The 14,595-nt window shown below is 50.7% G+C and overlaps 1 protein-coding gene across 1 annotated transcript in view; it reads right to left on the bottom strand.

Annotated features, from left to right (window-relative positions):
• scrib (scribble planar cell polarity protein) overlaps nt 1-14,595 on the bottom strand; it is a 154,602-nt gene that overhangs the window by 112,949 nt on the left and 27,058 nt on the right. Inside the window, exons 3-6 of the mRNA XM_055665915.1 lie at nt 11,599-11,677; nt 9,803-9,892; nt 5,557-5,613; nt 2,770-2,833 (exon numbers count right to left, since the gene is read on the bottom strand). Coding sequence (XP_055521890.1) covers nt 2,770-2,833; nt 5,557-5,613; nt 9,803-9,892; nt 11,599-11,677 — 290 coding nt within the window. The remainder of the gene's footprint in view (nt 1-2,769; nt 2,834-5,556; nt 5,614-9,802; nt 9,893-11,598; nt 11,678-14,595) is intronic.

Raw genomic sequence — 14,595 nt, 5'->3', positions numbered from 1 at the left:
CCTGTAATTAAGTAAGTTCTTTTGAAACACGTTTAGTTCGGGTACTTTCAATATTCCAAAAATAATCCATTCTGCTTTTGGTACAAGTTTGGTACAAATTAATTTTGTGAAGATTTCAAATATTTAGTTCCAGAATTTTTGGATTTTTATACAAAAAACAAGAGTGCGCTATGGTAGCTTCTTGTGACTGACATTTATCACAAGTGAGTGAGACATTGGGGAAAAGTTTATTTATTTTAGTTTTTGAATAATATAGTCCATGTAATGTTTTGAATTGAATTAGAGTATGTCGTACGTTGATCGAGCATTTATGCACATATAGTAAGTGTTTATCCCAGCTCTCTTTTGAAATTTTTATAGCTAGTTCTTGTTCCCAGTCTCTTCTAATACCATCGGTTGTATGTATTTCTATATTTAAAATAATGTTGTATAAGTATGATATTAGATTTGCTGATTCAGCCTTTGTCTTCATGGCTTCATCCAATAAGTCTGGAGGCATGTTATGATAGTCTTTTGTGTAATTTTTCAGATAGTCACGGATTTGAAGATATTTAAAATATTGATTATTTTTCAAATTATATTTCAGTTGTAATTGTTGAAATGATAATAATTTCCCTAATTCATACAAGTCTCCGAGCGTTTTGATTCCCATTCTTTCCCATTGCGTAAATGATTTATCTATAATTGAAGGTTTAAACGACGGATTATTGACTATTGGCATTAAAAGAGATAGATTTCTTAATTTTAGATTCTGTTTTATTTGTTTCCAAGTTCTAATTGTGCTATGTATCATTGGATTTTTATTGTAATTTTTGTTATTCACATTCATTGGTGAGAGGAGAGTCGATCCTGTATTACACGGCGAGCAGTCCTCGCTCTCCATTACAATCCAGTCCACCTGCTGGGCAGAGTTGTCCAGCAGGTGAATCATATTTTTAATATTTACTGCCCAGTTATAGTACATAAAGTTAGGGAGCGCTAGGCCACCCATCTCTTTTGGTTTACTAAGGTGTGCTCTTTGTATTCTGTGAGATTTATAATCCCATATAAAATTTGTAATGTCTGGGTAGTTTTTTGAAAAACGTTTTTGGAAGATATATAGGTATTGATTGAAATAGATATAGGATTTGTGGTAAAAAGATCATTTTTATAGCATTTATTCGACCTATTAAAGACATCGGGAGCATTTTCCAGAATTTGATTAGATTATTTAGTTTCTTAAGTAAGGGGCTATAATTGGCGTTAAACATAGCGTGATAGTTTCTAGTGATTTCAATTCCCAAATATTTGAATTTTTCTGTGGCTATTTTAAAGGTGAATTTCAAGAGATGTGTTGAGTCTTTCGGTTTTATCGACATAATTTCACTTTTGTTCCAGTTTATTCTGTATCCTGAGAAAGATCCAAAGTCCTCAATTAGATTTAATATGTTTGGTATACTGATTTGGGGTTTTGTGATGTACAGTAGTACATCGTCTGCATATAAAGATATTATGTTATTTGAATATTTTGTATTATAACCGTAAATATCCGGGTGTGTTCTGATTTTTTCAGCTAAAGGTTCAATTACCAGAGCAAATAACAGCGGTGATAATGAACATCCTTGTCTATTGCCCCTTGATAATTGGAATTCTGTAGATAGTATATTATTAGTTAATATTCTAGCCGTGGGTATGTTATATAATAATTTTATCCATGCAGGTCCCATTGCACATCCTCCCACTGATGTGCAATGGGACCTGCAGTCACTGTACAGCACCTATTCCTGCTCGTTCACGCCAAGCCTCCTGTAGACAGGGCCATGCAGTGTTTGGCTTGTGAAAGACTGGCTGCACCTGCACATCTGGTGTCAGCGACAGTAAACACACGACTGTTGGAGAAGCACCTCACATTCCGCCTCACAGCCCAACGGTGAGAACATTGAATTTTCAATTTCAAATAACATTCCCCAATACAACCTCTTTCCCCTGCACCCCTCTCATTTCCCCCACCACCACAGTCACCCTGCTCCTTTCATCTCCGCAGTGCGCTCATCACCCATATCCCCCCCCCCAAGCTTCACATTGCACCTGCTCTTCTCTCCTCATCTGGCACCCTTTGGTCACCCTTTCACCTCTAGCCTGTCACTTACTCCACACATCTGCCAATCACCCTCCTCATCTACATTCTCCTATCATTTGTCAGCTTTTGTCCCTCTCCACCTCTTTTCCAATCTTCCTGCCCCATACTCCATCAGTCTGAATGTTGTCTGTCGATTCCCTCCACAGATGCTGCGTCACCAGCTGAGTTCCTCCAGCACTTGGCCTTTCTGTGATTCTAGCAACACATTTAGCCATGTTACTGCACACTTGTCCATCCACTCAGGTTGCCCGAGTCATCTAGGTCAGATGAACCCAAATCGACAGCCATTCCTCTAACCTGAGATGCTGCCTGTCCTGCTGAGTTACTCCAGTGTTTTGTGTCTATCTTTCTGCCCGATTCTTCTTCAGCTGGATCCTCAAACAAGCATCAGAATCACAATAGATGCGGCAGAAGGTTTGACAATTAAATAACTGCAAATAAAAAATAAAAACAAAACCAGCTGGAAACGCTCAGCCTGCATGACAAAGGGTCTTCCACACAAAGCATTTCTCCACAATCCTCTGTCCACAGTTGTTGCCTGACCTGCAGTGCTTCCAGCACTCTGGGTTATTTCTGCTTACTGCGGACTGCAGGCAGTGTTTGTGACCTGATGCAGACTGAGGGGTCAAATGTGTAAACAGACTCATTACCAGGACTTCAAGTTCATTGCTGCCCAGGTCCAACTCTTCCAACTTCACCAGGAACGACAGCGACCTGTGGAGAGAACATCAACCATTACCAGTGCAGGATCCCAGCAGACAGTAGCACCAGGACCAACAAACCCTACAGGCAAGGACTGTCCCCCAGCCCCAAGACAGGGCAGGACTCACTGGCCTGGAGATGGCATGGACCCAGAGAGAGAGAGAGAGAGAGAGGGGGAGGGAGAGAGGGAGAGGGAGAAAGGGAGAGAGAGGGAGAGAGGGAGGGAGAGGGAGAGGGAGAGAGAGGGGGAGAGGGAGGGAGAGGGGGAGAGAGAGGGAGAGGGAGAGAGAGAGAGAGAGGGAGAGAGGGGGAGAGAGAGGGAGAGAGAGGGAGAGAGAGAGGAGAGAGAGAGAGGGAGAGAGAGGAGAGAGAGAGGAGAGAGGGGGAGAGAGGGGGAGAGAGAGGGGGAGAGAGGGAGGGAGAGAGAGAAAGAGAGAGAGAGAGAGAGAGAGAGAGAGACTGGTGGGTCAGGGCAGGGCAGACATGCAGGGAGAAGACCTGCAGACATGGAGACAGGGGTCAGAGCCACAGAGGGGGGGACAAATATTAATCAGGGGTCAGGACTTGCTGACAGGAAGAGGGGTCAGATCATCACCTGGATTAGGCTGACCCGTGTAACTGACCCAGTGCCGCCGCCAGGACAAACTGGCCTTTATGGCCAAGCTAAGACTGTGACATGTTTTCAAATGTTTACATTTGAAGGATACAGGATGGTTCTCTTGGTGTACTGATTGATTGTGGTCCACTGTCTTACACTCTTGTACTTAGCATGATTATGCCTAAGGTTGCCACTGAAGATTATGCCTTAGATTGTCACTGAACAGTACGCAAACAAAATACTTCATTGTACTTCGGTCGAGGTGATGATAAAGTGCCATTGAACCACAGACAGGGAATCTGGGCTAACATTGGTGGAGTGAACGTTGAAAGGAATGGCTTCAGGGAGCTAATATTACAGTGATAGAAGCTGTTGTGCCCGCAGAGCAAAGGTGGTGGTGAGGTATAACACACATGTACACAGACCTATGCAATAAGCTGCCCGTACAGAGATGATAAAACTGTTCCTGGAACACCAGAGGAGACAGACTTAAAGCCAATTCAATTCACAGGAGACATGAGGAATCGCATCTGCGGGCAGCAAGGGACTAGTCAGTGGAACACATCTCCTTACAGGGTGGGAAATGTGGAGGCAGACTTTGAACAAGGAAGTACAGAAGTACGGGTAAATAGTGGGGAGTGGGACTGTAGCTCTCCTCTGGCCAAGGGGCTGACCTCCATTTGTCCAACAACTGGAGCCGAACAACAGCCTAACTACAATCTCAAAGGCACAAGGGTTGGGAGGTGAATTGGCTGATGTAAATTGCCACCCTGTGCGTAAGGGGTAAAATCTGGGGAGGGGGAGAAGTAGGGAGAATTAATGTTTTGGACAAAGATCCATCATTTATTTATTTGCCTCTGTACTCCACAATAGAAATTACAGCAGTGTTTATACATAGTTCCCCCCATTTCAGGGCACCATAATGTTTGGGACACAGCAATGTCATGTGAATGAAAGTAGTCATGTTTAGTATTCTGTTGCATATCCTTTGCATGCAATGACTGCTTGAAGTCTGCGTTTCATGGACATCACCAGTTGCTGGGTGTCTTCTCTGGTGATGCTCTGCCAGGCCTGTATTGCAGGCATCTTTAGCTTATGCTGGTTTTGGGGGACGGTTCCATTCAGTTTTCTCTTCAGCATATAAAAGGCATGCTCAATTGGGTTCAGATCGAATGATGAAAAACTCCTTTGTTGCTTCAGCAGTATGTTTGGGATCATTGTCTTGCTGTAGAATGAACCGCCGGCCAATGAGTTTTGAAGCATTTGTTTGAACTTGAGCAGATAGGATGTGTCTATACACTTCAGAATTCATCATGCTACTATCATCGGCAGTTGTATTATCAATGAAGATAAGTGAGCCAATACCTTCAGCAGCCAAACATGCCCAGGCCATAACACCCCCACCACCGTGTTTCACAGATGAGGTGGTATGCTTTAGATCTTGGGCAGTATCTTCTCCCCTTCATACTTTGCTCTTGCCATCACTCTGATATGTTAATCTTCATCTCATCTGTCCACAAAACCTTTTTCCAGAACTGTGGTTGCCCTTTTAAGTACTTCTTGGCAAACTGTAACCTGGCCATCCTATTTTTGTGGCTAACCAGTGGTTTGCATCTTGCAGTGTAGCCTCTGTATTTCTGTTCATGAAGTCTTCTGCAGACAGTGGTCATTGACAAATCCCCACCTGAAGAGTGTTTCTGATCTGTCGGACAGGTGTTTGGGGATTTTTCTTTATCGCAGAGAGAATTCTTCTGTCATCAGCTATGAGGACTATGTGTAAATACAGCTGTAATTTCTACATGGTGAAACCAAAATGGATAAAAATGGCCTTTAATAAAATCTGACAATGTGCACTTTAACCACATGTGATTTTTTTCTATTACAAATTTCAAATTGTGGAGTACAGACACAAATAAACAAATGATGGGTGTTTGCCCCAAACATTATGGAGGGCACTGTACGTCCTCTGGTCCTTGATTCCCCTACGCTGGGTAAAGGACTGGAAACAACTATGTGCATTCACCCTGTCTATTCCCCTCATGGTTTTATACAGCTCTGTAAAATCCCCCCGAGACTCCTGTGCTCCAGGTCCTGGGCTGCCTGCCGAGTCCTGGCAACAGGATATTGTGCTACTCACGTTGGCAGTGTCTTCAGGAGGTTCTCACGGAGTTCCAGGGTAACCAGGTTCGATAAACTGGAAAAGGAGTGAGAGTGGCGAGGATTGAAAACTTGCAACAGGACAATTAGATAGTACACTGATGAGGCCATGTTTGGAATATTAGAGGGCCATACAGCATTGTGGCCAAACTCATTCATACCAACCAAGACACACAGCTAAGCAAGAGCCATTTCCCCGCATTTGGACCATATCCCTCTCAACCAGTAGTTCCCAAACGGTGTGCATCGGCACAGAGGTTGCCCCAAAGCCATTCTGTGTGTGCCACAATTTTTTAAAAATCACATAAGGTCTGTTTCCAGTGATAGAGTATCAAGGAGCAGGGATCAAGGCGCAGCATCAGGGACCCAATCACAGGTGGGGTGTCAGGGATTATGGGGAGACGGCAGGAGAATGGGGTTAGGAGCGATAGATCAGCCATGATTGAATGGCAGAGTAGACGATGGGCCGAATTGCCTGAACACTTATGATCAGGGATCCAGTCCTCCGATCGTGGATCCAGTCCCAGGAGCAGGGATGGAAACACAGCAGCAACTCAAAGCCGGAGTCAGAGGTTGGACCAGGAATCCTGGGCACAGGCTGATCCGGCAAGTAAAACACGGTGGCCACGGAGTAACGTCTGTCCGCCCCCCTTGTAGGGTCTACATCCCTCTGTACCCTCTACATCCCCCCCCTGTAGGGTCTATACCCGCGCCCCTTCCGTACCCTCTACACCCCCCCCTGTAGGGTTTATACCCGCGCCCCGTCCGTACCCTCTACACCCCCCTGTACCCTCTACACCCCCCTGTGCACCCTCTACACCCCCCCCTGTACCCTCTACACCCCCCCTGTACCCTCTACACCCCCCTGTACCCTCTACACCCCCCTGTACCCTCTACACCCCCCCTGTACCCTCTACACCCCCCCTGTACCCTCTACACCCCCCCTGTACCCTCTACACACCCCCCCCTGTAGGGTTTATACCCGTGCCCCGTCCGTACCCTCTACACCCCCCTGTACCCTCCACACCCCCTGTACCCTACACCCCCCTGTACCCTCTACACCCCCCTGTACCCTCTACACCCCCTGTACCTCTACACCCCCCCCCCTGTACCCTCTACACCCCCTGTACCCTCTACACCCCCCTGTACCCTCTACACCCCCTGTACCCTCTACACCCCCCCTGTACCCTCTACACCCCCCTGTACCCTCTACACCCCCCCCCCCTCTACACCCCCCTGTACCCTCTACACCCCCCGTACCCTCTACACCCCCCTCTACCCCCCTACCCTCTACACCCCCCTGTACCCTCTACACCCCCCGTACCCTCTACACCCCCCGTACCCTCTACACCCCCTGTACCCTCTACACCCCCCTGTACCCTCTACACCCCCCTGTACCCTCTACACCCCCCCCGTACCCTCTACACCCCCCCTGTACCCTCTACACCCCCTGTACCCTCTACACCCCCCTGTACCCTCTACACCCCCCTGTACCCTCTCACACCCCCCCCTACCCTCTACACCCCCCTGTACCCTCTACACCCCCTGTACCCTCTACACCCCCCTGTACCCTCTACACCCCCCTGTACCCTCTACACCCCCCCCCCTGTACCCTCTACACCCCCTGTACCCTCTACACCCCCCTGTACCCTCACCCCCCCGTACCCCTACACCCCCCTGTACCCTCTACACCCCTGTACCCTCTACACCCCCTGTACACCCTCTACACCCCCTGTACCCTCTACACCCCCCTGTACCCTCTACACCCCCTGTACCCTCTACACCCCCCCCCTGTACCCTCTACACCCCCCCCTGTACCCTCTACACCCCCCCTGTACCCTCTACACCCCCTGTACTGTACCCTCCTGTACCCTCTACACCCCCTGTACCCTCTACACCCCCCCCCCTGTACCCTCTACACCCCCCTGTACCCCCTACACACCCCCCCTGTACCCTCTACACCCCCCTGTACCCTCTACACCCCCCCCCCCCCAACTGTACCCTCTACACCCCCCTGTACCCTCTACACCCCCCCTGTACCCTCTACACCCCCCTGCACCCTCTACACCCCCCTGTACCCTCTACACCCCCCTGTCTACCCCCCCCTCTACCCTCTACACCCCCTGTACCCTCTACACACCCCCCTGTACCCTCTACACCCCCCCTCTACACCCCCCTGTGTACCCTCTACACACCCCCCTGTACCCTCTACACCCCCCTGTACCCTCTACACCCCCCTGTACCCTCTACACCCCCCTGTACCCTCTACACCCCCCTGTACCCTCTACCCCCCCTGTACCCTCTACACCCCCTGTACCCTCTACACCCCCCTGTACCCTCTACACCCCCCTGTACCCTCTACACCCCCCTGTACCCTCCGCCCGCGCCCTCGTACCCTCTGTACCCACTACCCCCCTCACACTCTCTCCCCCCCTCACTCTCTCCCACCCCCCCCCCCCCACCCCCCCCCCCCCCCCCCCCACTGACAACACTATCGGCTTCTGTCTCCCCCCCCCCCACTCTCTCCCCTGCCACTGACAGCTGCCGGTCGCTCTCCTGCAATCAGTGCGTGGCTGCAGGGGCGCCGCCTCCCATTGGCCGTGCGGGCAGCTGCGTGGAGACGGGAGCGCCTTGGCCAATTGTCCGCACCGCCGCTCCGACCAATGGCTCGTCCAGCTGCCCGGCCACAAAACATGGGGAAGGAGGGGGGCCTGGAGACGGGAGGGGGGGGGGGGCATGGAGATTGGGGGGAGGGTCAGAAGGGGGAGGGGCCTGGAGATAGGGGGGTCTGGAGATATGGGGGGGGGGTGGAGTCTGGAGATGGGGTGGGGGGAGTCTGGAGATGGGGGGGGGGGGTCTGAAGGGGGAGGAGCGTGGAGATGGGGGTTTCTGGAGATTGGTGGGGGGGGGGGGGGTGGGGGGGGGGGGAGTCTGGAGATGGGGGGGGGAACCTAGCAGGAGATGCAAAGTCTAACGAGTGTAACATTATTATACTTGTGTTCAGTGAGCTCAAAAAGTTTGTGAATCCCTGGTTTAAACATATCCACGTACTGTCCAAATGCCTTGGAAACATTATTATTGACACTCCCGCTTTTCTCCTCTCCCATCAGGCTAGAGGTACAGAAGTGTGAAAGCGCACACCTCCAGGTTCAGGGGCAGTTTCTTCCCAGCTTTATCAGGCAACTGAACCATCCTATTGTCAACTAGGGAGAGGTCCTGATCTACCATCTACTTCATACCTTTAATCTGACTTTACGAGTCTTTATCTTAGACTAAACGTTATTGCCTTTATCCTTTACCTGAACACTGTGACGACTGATAGCACACGACAAAAACACTTTTCACTGTTCCTAGGGACACTTGACAATAAACTAAACTAATCTCTGCAGCTTGCTCTGACAGCTCATTCTATGTACCCCCCATCCTGTGTAAAAAAGTTGTCACAGTTCCCCTTGAAATATTTCCCCTCTCAACGCAAGCCTTTGGCCTCGAGTTTTGAACCCCCCCCTACACTGGGATAGGGATTCTGACAGTTCACCTTATCCATACGCCTCATGGTTTTATATATTTCTATCAGGCCATTCCTCAGCCTCCTGCACTCCAGACAAAAACGTCTCAGCCCATCCAGTTTTGTTTTGTTTTTTAATTTAGCACAGAAACAGACCCTTCGGCCCACCGAGTCTGCACCAACCAGTGATCCCCACACACTAATACTATCCTACACACACACTAGGGACAATTTACACTGACACCAAGCCAATTAGCCTACAAACCTGCATGTCTTTGGAGTGTGGGAGAAAACTGAAGATCTCGGAGAAAACCCACGCTGGTCATGGGGAGAAGGTACAAACTCGGTCCAGACATCACCTGTAGTCGGATTTGAACCCGGGTCTCGGCTCTGTAAGGCAGCAACTCTACTGCTGCACCACCATTTCTGTTTGTAACTCAAGCCTCCTGTCCCGGTTGGAACGATGAATCTTTTCTGCATACTTCCCAGGTTAATGACATCCTTCCTATAACTCAGTGAGCAGAACTGCACACAATACTGTGTGTGGTCTCACTCATGTCATGCACATTTGTGTCATGATGTCGCGACCAGTGGCCCTGTGCTGGTTCTCAGTGCCCTGACACAATAGCCCTGTCCAGATGGAGCCATCACCTCGTCACTGTCAGCCACGTTGCTCTTTACATGTGCACGTGCCAGCGAATGGAAGCAGCTCACTTACTTGCCAATGTCGTTCGGCAGAAATTGCAGGGAGACATCATTGAGGGAGAGATGAGCCAGGATCCGTAACTGTGTGAATCCATCAGGCAGCCTACAGGACAAACATTGTGAGCCATATAGAGATCACCAAACTCCCTCTGCCCAGTCACCTCCGACCCTTCACCCACACTCTGCCCAGTCACCTTCGACCCTTCACCCACACTCTGCCCAGTCACCTTCGACCCTTCACCCACACTCTGCCCAGTCATCTTCGACCCTTCACCCTCCTTGTCCAGTCACCTTCGACCCTTCACCCTCCTTTTCCAGTGTCCAGTCTGGGGGTCAGTGTCCTGTCTGGGGCTCAGTGTCCAGTCTGGGGGTCAGTGCCCTGTCTGAGGGGATCAGTGTCCAGTCTGGGATTCAGTATCCAGTCTGGGGGGGTCAGTGTCCAGTCTGGGGGTCAGTGTCCAGTCTGGGGGGTCAGTGTCCAGTCTGGGGGTCAATGTCCAGTCTGGGGGGTCAGTGTCCAGTCTGGGGGGGTCAGTGTCCTGTCTGGGGCTCAGTGTCCAGTCTGGGGGGGTCAGTGTCTAGTCTGGGGGTCAGTATCCAGTCTGGGGGTCAATGTCCAGTCTTGGGGGTCAGTGTCCAGTCTGGGGGTCAGTGTCCAGTCTGGGGGTCAATGTCCAGTCTGGGGTCAGTGTCCAGTCTAGAGGTCAGTGCCCTGTCTGAGCGGGTCAGTGTCTAGTCTGGGATTCAGTATCCAGTCTGGGGGGTCAGTGTCCAGTCTGGGGGTCAGTATCCAGTCTGGGGGGATCAGTGTCCAGTCTGGGGGGGTCAGTGTCCTGTCTGGGGGTCAGTGTCGAGTCTGGGGGGGTCAGTGTCCAGTCTGGGGGGTCAGTATCCAGTCTGGGGGGTCAGTGTGTCCAGTCTAGGGGGGTCAGTGTCCAGTCTGGGGGGTCAGTGTGTCCAGTCTGGGGGTCAGTGTCCAGTCTGGGGTCCAGTCCAGTCTAGAGGTCAGTGCCCTGTCTGAGGGGGTCAGTGTCTAGTCTGAGATTCAGTATCCAGTCTGGGGGGGTCCAGTGTCCAGTCTGGGGGGGTCAGTGTCCAGTCTGGGGGGTTCAGTGTCCAGTGGGGGGTCAGTGTCCAGTCTGGGGGGGTCAGTGTCCAGTCTGGGGGGGGTCAGTGTCCAGTCTGGGGGTCAGTGTCCAGTCTGGGGGGGGTCAGTGTCCAGTCTGGGGGGGTCAGTGTCCAGTCTCTGGGGGTCAGTGTCCAGTCTGGGGGGTCAGTGTCCAGTCTGGGGGGGTCAGTGTCCAGTCTGGGGGGTCAGTGTCCAGTCTGGGGGTCAGTATCCAGTCTGGGGGGTGTCAGTGTCCAGTCTGGGGGTCAGTGTCCAGTCTGGGGGGGTCAGTGTCCAGTTTGGGGGTCAGTGTCCAGTCTGGGGGGGTCAGTGTCCAGTCCAGTCTGGGGGTCAGTATCCAGTCTGGGGGTCAGTGCCCAGTCTTCGGGGTCAGTGCCCAGTCTGGGGGTGTTGGGATTGGTTAAGTGGGTGTCAAGGGTCATAGACCAGCCTGGGGGTCAGGGGGCAATGACCTCCAGCCTGGATGGGGGGGAGGGGGGGAGTCGGTGGGGTGGAGTGTTGGTGGGGGTGGTATTGGTGTTGTGGGTGGTATGGTTTGCAAGCACGTCTAGGAAGGAACTGCAGATGCTGGAGTAACTCAGCAGGACAGGCAGCATCTCGGGAGAGAAGGAATAGGCGACGTTCCAGGTCGAGATCCTTCTTTAGACTTTTTCCAGACATTTGCAAACAGTTCACTGTACCTGGAGAGAGGGTTCCCACTGAAGTCAGCGATTTCCAGAGACTTGCAGAATTTAATACTCTCGGGGATTTCTGGAATATCTGCGGAAACAAAAACATGTTGAGAACCAGCTGGTCAAGCAGGAGGCTGTTGTTGTCCAGCACAGACAGAGGGGCAGAATGGCAGAGAGGCTGGTCATCATACATGGGCACAGTCCACCCCACCAGCATTCCCGACTGCACCTCTCCCCAACTGCTTAACTGTTGGGTACCAGGGTCAGGCACAACCATCTACCAGCACAGACCAAGGGGCAGAATGGCAGACAGGTCTGGTCGCCATACAGGGTGGTACAGCCCACCAACACTCCCCTCATCACCCCACCTGCTCAGTACACATCCTCAATGCCCAACTTGTTCAGCGCAGGCAGGGGTGCTCTAGAAACCACTCACCTTTCACCCGACCCTTCACCCTCCCTCCAGTCACCTCTGACCCTTCACTCTCTCTCCACACAGTCACCTCTGACCCTTCACTCTCTCTCCACACAGTCACCTCTGACCCGCTCCCTCTGCTTTAACCTCAAACCCTTGACCCTGCTTCCACAGACAAGAGAACATGGTTAGAAGGTGAAGAGTTGGTCATTTAAGACTGAGGTATAGCAGAATATCTTCCTGCATAGTGGTGAATGGCTGGGAAGCTGTATCCAGGAGTCTGCAGACACTGCATCCTTGGGGTCATTTAAGGAGGAGTGCTGGACTGGCGCAGGAGGGAGATACTCTATACGATGGGCAAAGAGGTCGGAATGGCCACTAAACCAGCATTTGCAGTGCCTTCCTACACATCCATGACCCTGGAGCAGATCAACAATGAAAATATAGATATGGTATTGTGTGCAGTTGTGGCTGCCCCATTACAGGAATCCTGTGGAGGTTTCGGGGGGGGGGGGGGGGGGGGGGGGGGGGGGGGGGTAGAGGTTTACATCATTCTATAGCCTGGATTAGAAACCTTTAGGTATAAGGAGAGATTGGACAAACTTGGATTGCTTTCTCTGCTCAAGGCTGAGAGGAGAACCGATTGACGTATATAAAATTATGAGAAGCATAGATAAGTAATGGTTAGAACCTTTTCCCCCAGGGTACAAAAGTCAAAAACCAGAAGGCATAACTTTGAGAGGGGCAAGTTTAACGGAGATGGGCGGGGCAAGAGCGGTGGGGACGTGGAACGCACTGCCACAGTTGATGGTGGAGGCAAATACGATAATGGCGTTTAGATAGGCACATGGATAGGCAAGGAACAGAGGGATATGGATCATGGTGGGCAGCTGTAGTTGCTGCCCTACAGCGCCATAGTTCGATCACGACTACGGGTGCTGTCTGCACAGTGGTTTTACGTTCTCCCTGTGACTACGTGGGTTTTCTCCAAGATCTTCTGTTTCCTCCCACACTCCAAAGACGTACAGGTTTGTAGGTTGATTGGCTTGGTATGAATGGAGATTGTCCCAATTGTGTGTCGGATAGTGTTAATGCGCGGGGCTCGCTGGTCGGTATGGGCTCGGATGGCTGAAAAGGCCTGTTTCCACGCTGTATCTCGAAACTAAAAACTAAACTAAGCGTGCATGCAGAGGAGATTAGTTTTAGGCACAGACATGGTGGGCCGAAGGGCCAACTGCCGTGTGGCAGGACAGGCTTGAAGGGCTGAGTGTGTGTTACCAAGTCTACCAACCTGCTGAGGCTCTACAGAGTCATAGAGTGGTACAGTGTGGAATCAGGCCCTTTGGCACAACTTGCCCAAGCTCAGACATCTTCTCTGTACACCTTTCCAGCTTGACAACATCTGTCCTAATGGGGCCCAGAACTGAACACAATACACTAAATGCGGACTCACCAACTTGTACAACTGCAATATAACCTCCCAACCTCCTGACTGGCAACTCAATACTACGACTAATGGCCAATGTGCCAAAAGCCTTTTTGACAATGCTACCTCCCTGTGACTCGACCTTCAAGGAACCATGCACCTACACTACTCGATCCCTCTACAACACTACCCAGAGGCCTATCATTCACTGTGTAGGTCCTGCCCTTGTTAGGCTTCCCAAAATGCAACACCTCAAATCACCTGGCCAATCGATCAAGATCCTGCTGTAATCTTTCACAATTTAGACAAGGGCATTAAATGTGACATCTCCAAGTTTGCGGATGACACAAAACTGGGTGGCAGTGTGAGGCTGCAGGGTGACTTGGATAGGTTGGGTGAGTGGGCAGATGCATGGCAGATGCAGTATAATGTGGATAAATGTGAGGTGATCCACTTTGGTGGCAAGTACAGGAAGGCAGATTATTATCTGAATGGTGTCAGATTAGGAAAAGTGGCGGGTGCAACGAGACCTGGTTCTGCTTGTACATAAGTCACTGAAAGTAAGCATGCAAGGACAGCAGGCAGTGAAGAAAGCTAATGGCATGTTGGCCTTCATTGCGAGAGGATTTGAGATTAGTAGTAGCAAGGAGGTCCTACTGCAGTTGTACAGGGCCTTGGTGAGACCACACCTGGAGTATTGTGTGCAATTTTGGGCTCCGAATTTGAGGAATGACATTATTGCTCTTGAGGGAGTGCAGCGTAGGTTCACCAGGCTAATTCCTGGGATGGTGGGACTGCCATATATATGATGAAAGAACGGGTCGACTGGGCTTGTATTCACTGGATGAGTTTCTTATAGAAACATACAAAATTCTGAAAGGATTGGACAGGCGAGATGCAGGAAAAATGTTCCCGATGTTGGGGGCGTCCAGAACCAGGGATCACAGTTTAAGAATATGGGGTAGGCCATTTAGGAATGAGATGAGGAAAAACTTCTTCACCCAGGGAGTTGTGAATCTGTGGAATTCTCTGCCACAGTAGGAAGTGGAGGCCAATTCACTGGATGTTTTCCAGAGAGTTAGATTTAGTTCTTAGGGTTAACGGAATCAAGGGATATGGGGAAAAGGCAGGAACGGGGTTCTGATTTTAGATGATCAACCATGAT

This window comes from Leucoraja erinacea, chromosome 2 (assembly GCF_028641065.1).
Source record: "Leucoraja erinacea ecotype New England chromosome 2, Leri_hhj_1, whole genome shotgun sequence".
NCBI classification, from domain to species: domain Eukaryota; kingdom Metazoa; phylum Chordata; class Chondrichthyes; order Rajiformes; family Rajidae; genus Leucoraja; species Leucoraja erinaceus.
Note: the sequence above shows the minus strand (reverse complement) of the source record. Positions and strands in the feature narration are given on the sequence as shown.